Genomic DNA, 16,516 nt, shown 5'->3' with positions numbered 1-16,516 from the left:
CATTTTATGGGTCTTTATATCTACTCTTTATTCAAGGTCCCACAACATAGACTTCTCTTCCTCCTGAAGTCTCCTTTCGCCATTCCTATCCGTGTTTTTATTTCACGTTCGCACTTCATATCATCAGTAATAATAATAGCCGGTACCGGTATCGAAATTTAGTCACCTGTTCTATTTTCTTTCTTCCTATTCTATATTTGACACCAACTGCTTCTAATAATCATGGCTTTCGTCTTTCTAACATTTATTTTTATCCCATATTTTTCACAATCCCTCCTCAAATTGTCTAACATCTTATCGATTTTCTTTTCAGATTCTGCCACAGGTGCCGTATCATCTGCAAACCTTATACATCTAATCGTTCTACTTCCTATAGTAATGCCGTCTTGATCATTTTGGCTCTTTTTCACTCTCTCTTCCAGATACATATTAAATAATGTTGATGAGAGACAGCGTCCCTGTTGGACTCCTTCCAGTTACACGTTTCTTTGTCATTTCCTCCCCTATTCTCACACTTACTTGTTGGTTTATATATAAGTTTCTTATGAGCCTCTGATCTTTCTATTCCAACCTACCTTCTTAGAACTTCCAACAACAATTTCCAGTTCACACGGTATGAAGGCCTTTGCTAGATCAATAAATACAACATACATCTCTCTTCTTTGTTCTAAAAAACTTTCATCGATCACTCTTAATAATCCAATTGCATCTCCTGTGCCCTTATCTCTCTTGAACCCGAACAATTCCTCAACTTTTTTCGTTGTTCGTCCATACAACCGTCTGTTCAGTATTCAGGTTTTTTTTTTTTTTTTTTTTTTTTTTGTGTGTGTGTGTGTGCGATATGAGACTAATATTTCTAGTCCATCAAAATTCCATAAACAACATTTGTTCCCTTATTGATAGTTTACTGGTACATTTCGTCCAACTTGTGGTTCTGTCTTCACATACTGTCAAGAATGTTTAGCTCCTGCATTATTAAGTTGAAAGTATTCCTAATTAATATTTAGTTTTTGAAGGTCAAATCCATTAAGAGCTTTCAGGAATTTCATGGAATGAAATGGAGGTCTTATGGTAAAATTCACTCTGTTATTTAACCAGATTATACCAACTAGCTGAATCTGTGCTATTTACACAGCGCACAGTTCTAATATGAGCGTGAATCTCCTTCCCACTTCTCACTATATCTGTGCAAGACCCTTTACGAACACAAGTAAAGGAGAGGAAGACTCTCAAAGGCAGTGAATTGGTATAGACAAACCTATAAATGTATAAATGTATTATTTTAATATAGAGAATGTTGGGAGGAGTTTGTGGCCAACTTGGATAAGTAATAGATGATACCAATATTTTTTTCCTTATAATTCCATATCTGAGTACGCCTCATTGTGGGTCCATAAGCCTTCAAAGTTATCAGCTTGCAATAAATTTTGTCATTCAGATTAAAGCAAATCGCCTGAAATGTCCATCAACCTTAACGTCCTAGTGGCAATATTAAACTAATAGGGTCAAAACGACGCCTAATGTGGAATAGAAAAATAAAGTCAAGTTTTTGAAACTGGCAAATCTACACAAAATTTGGAATCGACCAGCGAAAACGGCATGTTTCTAGTATTTATGGCTTTCGAGATGTCATTGTCGAGATCTTCTGGGTTTGTCTAAAATTTATTTGAAATTATTATTAATTTCTGAAGAGAATATGCGATCATTGTACTAAATTAAAGTTATCTTACACATTCTCTGAAATATGTTCATAGAGCGCTAAATAGTCGTATGAGGTGTAAGGAAAATGTCTGGCACGTTACTGATGAAGGAAACAGAAGAGTTCCTGAAAGTTTTCATACGATAAATATATAGGCATTACAAGATCAGTTTTATTAATAAAGATCATACCTAATAGAACTTTTTTGTATTGTATTTGCTATATTAATTAGATTTTCTTTTCCTCTTTCTGTAGAAGAAGCGTGGTCGTGGACAACATGGAGGAGACAAGCATGGCTGTGGCAATAAAGGATCAGGTCAACGCCAGAATTATATGCGTCTTGGATATGAAACTGGAAGCAATCCCTTTTATTTACGATTTCCTTACGAACTGTCATACTATAAAGGACATCAGTAAGTATTGGCTAAAGGGATTCAGTAGTTTTATTCGGTGTTTCAGATAGTTTAATCTTTAGAAGAATTGCGTGCCAAATTACAAAACGAATATTTTGTTTCGTTTTCATGGAAACTGAGGAAACGTAACCTTTGTGATCTGTTGTTTGGATTGAGAAATGACGTGGAATGAAATTTCTAGTCCCACATCCCACGAATATGGCTTTCAGGCTAAAGGATATAGATGATTCGCGAAAATGAATAATTGTGAAGGAATTGATAGAAAGAGAATGTGAGAGAAACGGGAGGATCCCGAGAAAATCCATAAACATGATGGTGTTATATAGGCCTGGAAGTAAACTAGGGACTCCACGTACCAGAGGTGACTGCTCTACCACTCTGCCACCTTTAGTTGGGTTGTGTTCATTTGACTGCCAACAAGTCTCATAGGGCACGAGCACTCGTGAGTTGACGTGCTGTGAAGATTATGGTGTGATTAATTTATTTTCAGTGAGTTCAATCTGGTTTCAGTGAGTGGTATCTGTATACTTATGAGTTCAATCACTAAATATTTTTGTTCAGTTTCGTGTGTTCTTTGTAGTGATATTGATAAGCATTGATTAAAAAGTAAATTAATATTGAGTTATTCAATATCCTAATAACTGATTATTCAGAAGATGTTTAGAGAAAGAGAAAAATCATTATCGTATACTCTGAACTAATAAAAATTATAGAATGGGTTCAGAATTAGAGATGGAACTACATTAGGTGACGATAGGATTAAAACTGTAAATGATCGTTTTGTTCTATGATCGTTTATTGTTTAATCTTTGCCAGTCGTCTAGTGTAGTCAACCTCAAATGTAGTTTGAACAAATATCTGGTATTAACTAAAGCTGACTTAAGCATCTAGAATGTATGTGGGAATTGTATATTCAAAGCGATGAGTTTAACTCTGTAGCGTAATTTCCCAAACTTTGTAAAGTTGTAATTTGCAGTGAGATCTTGAAGTTACTTACTGATTCAATAGAACGCATATTCAATATTGACTAAAACTGGTTTACAAAAAGTGCCCAGAAAGTTTGTTAGGAATCACATATCCAAAGAGATGAATTCAATTTTGCAACGTAAATTTGCATATTTTTGAAAGGGTTGCTTTGGTTTTCAGCCAATGCTTGATTGTTTAATTATTTAATAAGATACATATTCAATATTAAATAATTAAGGAAAATCCTTGTAGTTAGCGTTCCTGACTGAATTTTCACACACCGTGATCTTGGCAATATGTCGCAACTCTTTGCAATGTAGAAGAAAGGCTCAAACTTGCTAATGGTGAAATAAACGAAAGAGTTGCATTAATCTTATGTTACAGCGTACCAAGAGTACATATTTTAAATGTATAAACTTGCCAATATTTGTGTCTTCGTCTTGTGTAGTGCCTTATAATTTTGGTGATTTACAGTTTGTCGTCTTTCTCGAAGCATTTAGGAAAGGGTAGTTTGCAAATTAAGGTGCCACAAAAGGTAAATGTAAATGCATGATAATGCTTTTGTATCTGAATGTAGCAAAACTTATCCTAAGAAGGAAATAGAGTCTTTGTCGCCGAAGAAGAAAGCACAAGTATTGACAAATTTACACAAATTTTTTGTTTATTCAAGAAAACGTTGCTTTGTATAGATATACATTGTGTATATCTGACGGAGTCAGGATTGCAGCAGTTCTATATATGTTGGAACAGAAAATACGTAAAAGAAGAGAAAATTCTTGAAATAAAATTATATGAGCTCTTTTCGAAAGAAAAATTAAATTTCCGGAAATTTGCACCTTCTTTATTTTCGATTTAAACATCATCTTGTTCATCTCAAGCATAGGTGAGCATAGTGAGCAACATGGAAATTTTAAAACTTTTCTCTCCCTTGGGAGAGCTGTTTTATACTTTGATAAGGTCTCTTCGTAACTGCATCTAGATATTCTATCCTTGGTCTTCCTCTTCCTGGTTTTCCTTCTGCCTTTCCCTTTATCAACACGGTGATTCAGTCGGAGTGCCGAATAAGGTGGCAAAGCATGCTGTTTCTTCTTTTTCCGTATTATCGTCATGATATGTCGTCCTTCATTAGCTTCCCTTAGTACGTCTTCATTCCTTTTCCTTTCGATCCATGATATGGGCAGCATTCTGCAACAACACCACATTTCATATGCTTCCAGCTTGGATGTTTCAGCTTTTCTCAATGTCCACGGAAAATTCTTCCGTAAAGCGCCACGCTCCAAACCAGTGTCTTAATAAATCGTTTACGAACGTCCAACGACACATTTCTTGATGATAGCAGTCCTCTTTGCTATTGAAAGATTGTTTAGCCTGCGCTATTCTGGAATTTACGTCTTTTTCTCTTCTTCCGGTCGAGGATATTAAACTTCCTAAATAGGGGAACGTCTTAACGTCTTCGATATTCTCTCCATGTAGCCATACGTTTGCCTCTTCCTGTCCTGGTCTTGTGCACTTTTGGTCGTTCAAGTTTGAAAGTGATTCCTTAGTCATTTTCGTTCTCCGCTATCAGTGCTGTGTCATCAGCAAACGTTATTGTGCTGAAAAACCTGTCCATTTACTAGCGTAAGGTACATATTAGGTTGTCTAAGAAGTATTGAGCCTTTGCGCGTGAGATGATGTTAGTGCTCCAAATATTAGAGTACATGAGTCGTGACAGTTTTAACGTTATTCGAAAGCTGATAGTTAAAGCCAGTAGATGTGCAGAAATTGTTGGAATTCTTATGATTAGACGCAAGGTATTACGCCGGGAAGATAAGTGTTGTTTCTACAAAACTGGGCTACATTTTACAATCTTATTTCAGTAAAGGCGCAAGTGCTGCACAGGCTCGTAAAGATTCGTTGTCAAAAGCAACAATCAAAAGATGGTTCAGTCGCATTCGTTCTGGAAATTTCTATATCCAAGGTGCTCATCGCAGTGGGCGACCAATCATAGCAAAAGTGGATGATATCCTGGCAAAAGACGAGCAAGATTGGCATGTCAGTGACCTAAACATCCACCAACGAACAGAGTTAACTATTTGGAGAAAGCGGCCTTCAAAAAGGAAGCTTGATGTTTGTGTGCCACATGATCTGACTCAAAAGAATTTAATCGATCGAATTTCTATATGTAAATCTCTACTGAAATGTAAAGAAATCGAGCTGTTTCAAAAGCAGTTGATCACGTGTGATGAAAAGTGGATAACGTACGATAACTGTACGAAAAAGGTTGTAATCGAAGCGAAGAGAAGCTCCTCAGTCTGTGGCGGGAACACTGACGCCCAGGAAAGTGATGCTATGAGTTTTGAGAGATTGGGAAGGCATCGTGAACCACTAAATGCTGCTGCCGGGAAGAACGATAGACTTGGACCTGCACTCACGACAGTTAGTGCTAGTCCATCTAGCAGTACATGGCCGTAACTAATCAACAGAAAGGCCAGTTCGCATATATTTTAATTAGAAAACTTGGCTGGGACGTTTTAATGCTTTCATCAAATAGCCCGGACCCGACACAATCAGATTATAATCTATTTCAATCTCTTCAGAACTCCGGATTGGTATTAACTTAGTTTCAAATGAGGATTTGAAAACCATGTGTCACAGTTTTTTGAACCACAAAAGCTCTATAGCAACGGGATTATGATGTTACCGGAAAAGCTGCAGAAGATCATCGAAAAATAGTGCATGCAATGGTTTTCAAATGTTTTTTTTATTACAATGAATGTATTTTCTCAGTTTTGATCTTCTAAAGCTCAATACTTTTTAGACAACCTGATATCACAAGCAGTGGCGACGGTTGGACGTTAAAAGTAGGGGGTCAAGACATGATCTGAATATTTGCATATAAATGTTAGTTTTCCTGCTTGTTTCTAATATTTTGTTTGACGAAAGGTTGTATAACTAATAGGATACTATCTTTTTCAGTTAAAATACTATACTTTGTATTTCATATTTTATTAAGTAAATTGACAAGAGCAAGAGCAACGCCAGTAGGTACTAGCCCTTTGTACTCTTAAATAACAAAAGTGTAAGAAGAGATTTGATTCCTTGCTCATGAATATCTTAAAATTCTGTCTGAAAATTGTGTGATCAGATTATTTAATAACAAATAAATAGAAAGGATAATATTAATCATAGTAATAAATGATGATGTTTGTTTTGCAAAAGTCATATTGAAACAGGGATTAATGAACAACTTAATATTTAATTCCACACATGCTATTAAATGAATATTATTACTCTTAGAAAATGAAAGACAGTAAATACTACAAGCATATGCTACGACATTTAAAGAAATATTTGCTTTTGCAACTTCCCGAAACATGTTCGTTGCCATTAGGTGCAGTTTTCACTTTCTTAGAGCACATCAAAACACAACAATACTTAGAATCACTCCATACTCCAGTTATTCAAAATAACACTAAAACCTAGAATTATGTTGAATTCACTAAATTTAATTGTATATACACTCGTACACCCCTAACACACCACTTCACTCATGTATTGCACTACAAAAGAATGGAAAAGATAGAAGTTGTTTCTTATTACGGTATGCTTTTTTCCCTTACTTTAGAAAGAAGAAAAGACATTTTAGGAACTGTCAATTTTTCTGCAATTAACAAATAACTTGTGAAAAACTTTTTTTTTTCTTTCGCGAAATGCTCTCTGAATTAGTTTCAAAACGGCTCACTAATACTGTACAGACTCTTCCAAAAGTCCTTCAAAAAAGTAAAAAGCTGTAACTTTGAAAGTACTACTTACAATTTTGTATTTTGTTTGTAATGTTTAGTGGAAATGTTAAAATTTTTGTTGGCAACAATGAGCGGATGTAAACGTTGACATCATAACTGCAAATCACGTGACAAAGATGGCGTCTACTCAAGAGAAAGCGCAGTGTGTGGCGTGGTTTTGTAAGTTAAAATCTAATGTTTTGGTGAGAAGAAAATTCCGACAAAAATATCAGAAACAACCACCTGCAGGTTCAAGTATCAAGAGATGGTACGATAAGTTCCTAGCTACCGGAAGTTCCTTGGACTTGCCTCGTAGTGGAAGGCCAACAACCAGTGTTGATGTGATTCAGTCCGTGCAGGAAAGCGTGTTGCGAAGTCCAAAGAAATCGTTGAAACGCAGATCCTTGGAGCTGCGAGTGGCAATAACAACGCTGCACAATATCGTTCGTAAGAAAATGATACAGAAGTTTACAAGCAAAAACCGAAAGATGTTCAGGACCTCCGGAAGAAGATACGTGATGTGATTGGGAGTATTACGGATGAAATGCCATTCTTGGATTCCCGAAAAGACTTCAGCAATGTTTGGAAGTAAATGGTGCTCAGCTGGAGGTTTGGCGTTGAAGAAATGCTTGGAAACAAAATTTCAGATTTTCTAACAGGTCCACTAAAAGTTTTGTACAAATACAATAAATGGTTACAAAGTTACAGCTTTTTACTTTTTTGCAGGACTTTTGGAAGACACTGTATATCGAGCCCTTGTAAGAAGTGGAAGTATGCTGAAACTGTTGTGCTCCAATAGATTAATTTTGGGGTTATTTTCTGTGGCAATTAAAACGCAATTCCTGTAGTTTTCTTTACTCCATGGGAAGACAACCAATACATACTCACGGAACGGCAAATATATGGCACAATTTTTTCTATGAACCAGTAAATACATACAAAATTTTACTTTTATCAATGAAACTATATACATTAATGGGTTACTTCAAAAAAGTGCGGGGGCAACTGCCCCCTTTGCCCCCCCCTAATCGCCGCCCATGATCACAAGAACAAGAAAATATCTTTAACAAATGTGAAGTATTTATTCATATATTTGCTAACATTGAAACTATTAATAAAATGTCTGAATGTTAGGCTGTCTTTTTGTGTGTGTGTGTGTGTTCGTATTTCGTAAAGATTAGGTACTCCAAAAAAGTATGGAAGTTTTTTAATACTAGCTGAACTTGCGCTTTTTACACAGCACACAGTTCTAATATGAACGTGAATATCCTTCCCACTATATCTGTACAAGTCTCTTTACAAACAAGTAAAGGACAGGAAGACTGTCAAAGTGAGTGAATTGCTATAGACAAACATATAAATGTAGTATTTTAATATATAAATTGTTGGGGTGAGTTTGTCCCAAATTTGGATAAGTAATAGTTAATAAAGATGCAAATATTTTTTCTTATAATTCCATATCCGAGTACGCCTCATTGTGGATCCACAAGTCTTCCAAGTTGCCAGCTTGCAATAGGTTTTGTCACTCAGATTAAAGCAAAGGGCCTGAAATGTCCATCAACCTTGACGTCCTAGTGGCAATATTTAACTAATAAGGTCAAAATTACGCCTAATGTGGAATAGAAAAATAAAGTCAAGTTTTTGAAACTGGCAAATCTACACAAAATTTGGAATCGACTAGCTAAAAACGGCATGTTTCTAGTACTTATGGTTTTCGAGATCTCATTGTCGAAGGGGTTGGCCACAAACATATAAACTTTTCTTGACCACAAACATATAAACCTATTATTTTTGTATATAGATACACCGGCTGATCGCGGGACATTTACACTGCTCCACAAAACTTACGCAACTCGAGAGAACTTGGTATAAGTGACGTGTGGGGCCATTCAACACTGGTTAGTGGCATGCACATACACAGAGACACACAGGCAAGGCGAACACCCACTCTATCGCATAAGCAGCACCGTTGCAAGCGCGGTGAACAACTTATGCCATGATGCGTACACCACAGCCCAGTAGTGTCCGATGCTCCAAGCATTGAGTTAGTGGTTCTTGTGTGGGGTACACACCTTGCAATGGCTGGTAGACGACATTTGAGTGACTTTGACCGCGGGCGAATAATTGGGCGGTTGAAATTGGGCCGATCGCAAGTGGAAGTGGCGCAGGAATTCAACGTGAACAAACCTGTTGTGCCGAGGCTGTGGTGTCGCTTCCAAAAAGGAGGTGAAGTCAGTAGACGTCATGGAGGAGGCCGTCCGAAGAAGACGTCGGCCGTCGAGAACCGATTTCTCACAATTTCTGCCAAACGTAACCGTCAAGCTTCATGCTCTCAACTGGCCAATGAGTTGTTTCAGGCTACAGGACAACGCGTGATTTGTGAAACTGTTCGTTGGTGGCTCAATAGAGCAGGACTGTATGCTAGAAGGCCTTTGCTGTGTGTGCCATTGAAACTAGAGCACAAACGTGCGCGTTACACATGGTGTCAGGAACATGTTGCATGGGGGGAACACCAGTGGGCGCGTGTCATGTTTTCCGATGAGTCGAGATTCAGCCTGTCGTCATATTCTGGTCGGACTTTAGTATGGAGAGAGCCAGGGACACGCTGTCATCCAAACTTCATCGCTGAACGGCCGTTCTATGGTGGTGGTTCCATTATGGTGTGGGGTGAAACTATGCTGGATGGGAAAACGGACCCATATTGTGCAACATGGCACTTTGACAGCACAACGGTACCGGGATGAAATTCTCAATACACATGTGCGCAATTTCCGCGGAGCATTTGGCAGAGACTTCCTGTTCATGGATGACAATGCCCGCCCACACCGTGCACATCTTGTGTCCGAGTATCTGGAGAGCGAAGACATTACGCGTATTGCATGGCGTGCAAATTCGCCGGACTTGAATCCCATCGAGCATATGTGTCATGCTCTTGGGCGGCGAATAGCGCAGCGCAGTCCACCAGCACGCACTCTCCATCACCTGCAAACAACTCTCCTCGAGGAGTGGCGCCATCTGCCGCAAGACTTAATCAACACTCTGATTTGCAGCATGGAGGCCAGATGTCGTGCCTGTATAGCTGTTCGTGGTGGTCACACGCCATATTAACTGCCTATGCCCTCACACAATCCAGCTTCACCTGTTGAGGTATCGTTGTGCTGAACTTTTTGGTCACTCTGTACATCCTAACTGTATTGTTCGTCTTCACTTGTGTTGCATTGTGCATCAGGCCCGTCCGCTTGTTCATTATACTTGGTGCAGTGATCGTGTCGTTTTATTTTCTGCCACTTTCTTCGAGTTGCTTAAGTTTTGTGGAGCAGTGTAAATGGTGCGGGATCAAGTGTTAACCCTTCGAAACATTGTTTTCAGTGATTTTTGCTGACTTGCCTAAATGAATGTAATTCCCAGTATAATTAATACATAATAATGATGTGTACATCACTTTGTTTTCTAATTGGATAGGCTTGTGAATACGAATACTTGCGTATCAGTATCGTGTACTTGCCAGGAATAAAAAAAAAATCTGTTAGAAAATCCTGCTTAAATTTTTCTCTGTTTCTCCAGAAGAATAGAGCCATTCTTGCTTAAGAAAAAGGAAAAAAATTATCTAAAGTAGCCTGACATGTATTTCCAAAACTGATTTTAACTTTATAGCTTAAGCGTTATGGCATAAGAAAAAGGAAATGTAAATAATTGATAAGTAAATTTATTATTATTTTGAACGATAGGATTTTAGCTTTTAATATGATAAACCTCTTCAGATATACATATTATATAAGCAATGCAAATCAAATCTTGTTTCGTTCATACGCAAACATTCACGCGCGCGCGCACCCACCCACCCACATACACACAAAAGACTTCGAGAAGCTCGAATTTACTGAACATCTGATATTTATGAATATTAAAGGTCCAAACATATAGTTAACTACAAGGAGCATATCAAAAAAGACCGATAACCTTTTATGTGGGCTTGGTAACACTGATGAAGTTGAGCATACCCTAGTATTCTGTGCCTACAAAGATTTTCGGGAAGGCGTTCAAATGTTGACCATCTTCGATGACGATGAGCGTAGCGGAAGGCCTAGTGTTCAGACAGATGACTTGGTGAAACGGGTTAACAAAAAAGTGAGATCCAATCGCCGGTTCACAATAACTGAACTCGCCAGAGAGTTTCCAGAAGAGTTTGTGAAAATAATGCATGTAATTTTAACTGACAAGCTGCGTTATCACAAACTGCATGCGAGATGGATGCCAAAAATACTGGCAAATGCTCACAAAGAGCAAAGGATGACAACTGCACGTGATTTTTTTTTTTTTTTTTTGGCCCGCTAGGGAGAGGATGGGGGATGACCTCTTTTAGTGACAGGGGATGAAACCTGGATATCCTACACCACTGGATAGTCGAAGTTGCAGTCAATGAAGTGGCGGCACTGTGGTTCTCCTAAAGAGAAGAAATTCAAATAAACATCATCAGTTCACAAAATTTTGGCAAAAAGCAAAAGAGTGTGATCTTGTGGAATTATTGGAACCAGGACGAACAATTTCAGCAGATGTGTATTGGCAAACACTGAATAACCTGCGACTTGCTATCCAAATCAGCAGAGAGAAATGCTACGCTTTGGAATTATTCTGATCCATGAAAACTCCTGCCCACACCCAGCTGCTGGTACTGTCTAGAAAATTCGATGGAAAATATTCAGTTATCTCCCTTACACCCCCGTGATTGTCTCAGCAATTTCTTTCTATTTCGTCACCTGAAAAGGTGGCTTTCGTCGAAGCGTTTCAACGACAGTGAAGTGCTCAAGACATCAGTTCTGGATTGGTTGCATTCTCATATAGTAGATTTTTACACAGAGGGTATGTGCCACGCTACTAAAAATGCCTGAGGTTCATGGTGATCACTTCGAAAATAGGCAGGGTATGTACTTGCATATCAATCACAATAAGTTTCTTCTATCATTTTCTTGTTTTGTAAAAGATATATATAATATTTACATGCACCTCGTAATTAATGTTTGTCAGGGATTTAAATAGTTTTCGTTAGTTAAGTGTGAAATTTCTGCAGAAGTTAAAAATGTACAAGAACTACAGTAATTGTATTTTTCTTTTTAGCCTAAGGCGAGAATATCCTCCTGTTTCGCTTCTTCAGCTTCAGAAGATGATTGATACAAACAGAATTGATTGTTCAAAACCCATTGACCTTGCAGCTATATGCAATACCTGTTTATATACATTTTATCCTGACTCACGACAATTCGGAGTTCAACTTACAGATGAGGTATGTTGAAAATTATTTGAAAAAAAAAAAAAAAAAATGTTTATATCTCAAATCACTCTTCTAGTAATGTTTCTCATCAATCTTTCCTCTAATATTTCGAATGACACTCCAGTCACTCATCCTCAGGGGTATGCAATAGTTTAAGTCCTTTTTATAAAATGATCTTCACTTTTGTGTGTGTGAATGTGTCAACAGTAGTAATTATGAATATTTCGTGGATTTTATCGACACAGGAAGAATGTTTGAAAGGCAGGTACAAATTGATGTGAATGAAAAGGTGTATATTTATAATATATTGTAAAATTTGTGAGGGGAACAAAGAAACAATTCAGTATCAATATATTTACTTACATGTTTTGGTTCAAATGTGTAAAGATATTGACGTGTAGATTTATGGTAATTCACTTTATGGTCTAGGGAACTAGGAAGTTCAATACTGCATTCAGAAAAAGCTCTCCATTGACTTCTGTCTTCAGCCAACTGAATACAGATTCCATTTCTGCGAGACCCATCTTAATATTGTCCTATTATCTGTGCCTAGGTCTTCCTAATTTTCTTTTTCCGATGAGTTTCCACTTAAAATTTTGAAAGCATTTCTACTTTTTTAATTCTCGCTACATGACGCCCACCTGAGCCATAGATTTATGCTACTTTTACTACTTTGATGTTGCCAGTACAATATTTTTGTTCACTTTTTTCTGTAGTTAACTGTAAATAATTAACTTTTATTTATATACTATAGTACTTTCCATAATGTATAAACTAAGATTTTTTGTTGCTGAAAATAATAATTTATTTCAAATTGATTCGCGTGATAGACTGAGATCAGTAAGCCTCCATTACTGAACATGTCTCTATAGTCTCAGTGCTAAAACAATGCTTATAAAAAGTGCTTTCCGAGCGTTTTCTGTCTATAATAAAGACAAATGAAAATTTTCTGATATCAAGTAAGTAATTTTGGTAGTATATTCTTTTAAAAAGTAATTTTTTGTTTCTTAGGGTGCTGATATATTTCAAGCTAAAGTGAATATTGAAGTACAGTGGGCATCGGAGCCTGTAATAGCTGCGATTGAGCGTAATGGAGGAGTGATTACGACCGCCTATTTCGACGTTCGCAGTCTTCTTGCTCTTCTCAACCCTGAGAGATTCTTCAGAAAAGGTAAGTGGAGTAAGATGTTTAGGTATAGAATTCCAATATGGGAAACTGAATTTCATGTAGTAGCTCTTAAATATTTAGGAGAGCTCGGTCGCTGCTAAATGGTTAAGGTTCTGTCTTTTCGTGCGAGAGGCCAATTTTCCATCCACAGACTGCAGATCCACGCTCTAAAACAGACCTGAAACTCCAAACAAAGGAAACTTGTATATGGGTTTTGTTTTGTGATTTTTTGAGGTAAAGAAATAGCATTCGTATGATTATATAAATGATGAAACTCTTACTTTAGTTTCATCAATGTTGTACTTTAGTTTTCCACACGATTCTCTCGTTGCGTAAATATGTATATATGTTTTCTCATGAAGTAGTGTAAAATATCTCTGTTAATTTCGGAAATAAGTCGCAGACCCACTTTTTCCCAGTTCAGAAATTAAATTTTAATAATTTACCTCTTGTTCTTCTGATTGTAGCATGCATATAAACTGTTCAATAATTTGTTAGTTAGATCTGTAATATAATTGGTTTTAGAGTATGTTTCTTAACGACGAAAGTTACCCCGACAGCACTCTTTTACTAAAATGTACGTACGTGGAAAAAATTTGCGTTTATTAATATGAATTTCTGCTGTACTTTAAAATCTGTTACGTGTGTAGAATGTCCCATATAAAAAAGAACCTAACATTAGCAATCGAACGCGGAGAACATATTTTTTCACAGCTCGAACAACGTAATTTTGCTCTTGTGGTTTCCAAGCCCCTCCGATTCACTCGTGGGATCCCTGTGTGTAGGAATATGTAAAACATGTTCCACAACTAACTAGGAGCCTATCTGATTTGAGATGCAGAATTGTTGCGGTGTTGCATCCATTACACCGAAAATAGTGAACATATTGTGGGAAACACTTGTTTACCGATTGGACATGCAGTACACCATTTGGTAGCTTTGCTATATAGAAGATGGTGCCCACATCGAGCAATTTTATTGTGTATGAAGTCTTTGCAGTATTAAAAATTGGAAGACTTATTCTTCCATCTCAAGGATTGTTAATTGGTATATACCGCTAGTTAGTTTCAGCTATCGGGGCTTCTTGCAAGAACTTCCTTATACAAAAGTTGTATGAATTTTAAAATCTCTTTTGTGTACCCTGTTCTTTTTCGTCTCTTTCTCTCTGCCTTCATTTTCATAAGTTCTTTTTTCCCTCTACCTTTTATAGTATTTTTTTCTTGTTTAGGGGAACCAGATTTAGGGGGGGGGGGAATAATGAAACGGGACAATCGGCAAACTGACATAATTTGTCAATCTACGTTGGTATAGTTATTGTTATGTCATTATTCAAGCAAGTGAGAAGGAAGTAATCTTCAATTATCTGCCTATGAAAGGCTATTGCATATCGAAACATAGAGTTTACTACAGAGTCAAATGTCCGAAAAATACGAGCTATTTTACAAAATTTAAGAATCTTTCCGAACGCAAACTCAGAGTTTAAAATTGTGTTACGTAACTACGAGCCAAAAACAGGATGCTTTTTATATAAAAAGATACACATTTCGTCCCGTTTGCATCTTTCCCTGGACATCGAATGACTTTTTGAAAAAGGGGACAATCCTGTTAAAGATGTTTGGTTACCCTAAACTAAATGAATGTTTTATGTCGTTTACCTACTCAAATGCTATGAAAATTTTGGTGCAATAACATTCGGTATAAGTATTTTATTATTATTATTATTATTAGCTGTAACTCATTGTGTTGTTCCATGCTTATCTAGCCTTTATTGAAGTTCAATTTAAGGTCTTTGGTCCTAATGAAGAAGGATTAGTACACTTGACTTTCTGTAAGTAAGGAAGTTTTGTGTAAAATGTTTATTTGTTTTATGATATGTTTAGACTTAGTAAATGTTCTAATCCTTGTAAATACCAGTAGACACAAAAATTAAAAATGAAGTTTGTGAATTATTGCATTAAAATAAAGCTCCACGACATAAGATACAAATTACAATATTTGCTTTTTACATAAATTAATGTATTAAAATACATACATTAGTGTATTATCTTATTTGTTTTATCTCTTCTTTCGGGTATTAAATGGCAATAAAATTTAAATAAATGTATATTTATATGTATTTTGTAGGAGAGCCAATTCCGAAACGAATGCTGCCACCACCTGATTTAGTGGAATATTACACCGACCCCAAAAATCGCGGCTACTTAGCCGATCCCGAAAAGGTATCTTGGGAAAGATTAGTTCTTTCTCAGAAATATGGCTACCAATTACCAGAAATAGAAAAGGACCCAGCGTATGAAATGTTACAAGAACGTAAAGATCCCAGACAAGTTTTCTATGGCCTTGAACCAGGTTGGGTTGTTAATCTTAAAGACAAAACTATTTTGAAGCCAAAGGATCCAGAGCTGCAAGAGTACTACAATTCGTAGGTGTAACTGAAGATACAAACCGTAGAAGAAATTCTAGCTGTAATGTATTGTCACATTATGTATATAAGATTGTGTACAATAAACTTGTACTTTTCGTTAACTTCGCTTGTATTCTCAGTATCTCGTTGTAGTTTATCAGAGAAAAATAACTCATAACATTCAAATATCTGAGGGTTCTGGGTAGTAAGAGCGGTTTCAACATGGGTGACCATTGTACGTAAATTTTAAGAGTTCTGTGTATGTGTATAATAGATAATGCTTAAAGACAAGCAACTGAGTTTCTCGTAGTACTCATATCAGTGACTGAGGTAACGTAATAGTTCGTTGACGAAAAATATTTACTATATTTATTTTTTGTTTCTCTTGCGTGATGGCACATTACAAATAATCAAAAAATACGTTAAGATCAACATATGAGTTTAAGTTTATACAGACCATAATAAACTACGTATATAAAGGTATAATGGATCCTTACCTAAGACTTAAAATCAAAAAAATAAGGATCTAGTGGTGATACAGACATATGCAACGATGACTTCGCATATAATTGAAAAAGTAGAGGAAAATTATGAGAAAACAGAAGAAATTATAGACGGGAAGAAGGGGGTGCATGTGTAATTGTAATTGTAGATTTCAATGCAGTTGTGGGAGAAAAACAGGAAAATAGTGTCGTAGGCAAATATGGTTTAGGCGAAAGAAATGAAAGGGGAGAGGAATTATTCAATTTCTGTAGATAAAATTCGCTAGTAATTGAGAACACGTGGTTCAATCAGCACAGAAGAAGAATATACACCCGAAAATCCTCCACAAA

At 36.6% G+C, this 16,516-nt stretch overlaps 1 protein-coding gene across 1 annotated transcript in view; it reads left to right on the top strand.

Annotated features, from left to right (window-relative positions):
- The window catches only part of mRpL15 (mitochondrial ribosomal protein L15), a 32,787-nt gene extending 16,982 nt beyond the window's left edge, over window positions 1-15,805 (top strand). The window contains exons 2-5 of the mRNA XM_081743889.1: window positions 1,955-2,112; window positions 11,958-12,123; window positions 13,123-13,282; window positions 15,404-15,805. Of these exons, the coding sequence (XP_081600015.1) occupies window positions 1,955-2,112; window positions 11,958-12,123; window positions 13,123-13,282; window positions 15,404-15,705 (786 nt within the window). The 3' untranslated portion in view covers window positions 15,706-15,805. The remainder of the gene's footprint in view (window positions 1-1,954; window positions 2,113-11,957; window positions 12,124-13,122; window positions 13,283-15,403) is intronic.
- The last annotated feature ends 711 nt before the right edge of the window (window positions 15,806-16,516 follow it).

The sequence above is a fragment of the Thermobia domestica genome, chromosome 2 (assembly GCF_964235325.1).
Source record: "Thermobia domestica chromosome 2, izTheDome1.hap1.1, whole genome shotgun sequence".
NCBI classification, from domain to species: Eukaryota; Metazoa; Arthropoda; class Insecta; order Zygentoma; family Lepismatidae; genus Thermobia; species Thermobia domestica.
Note: the sequence above shows the minus strand (reverse complement) of the source record. Positions and strands in the feature narration are given on the sequence as shown.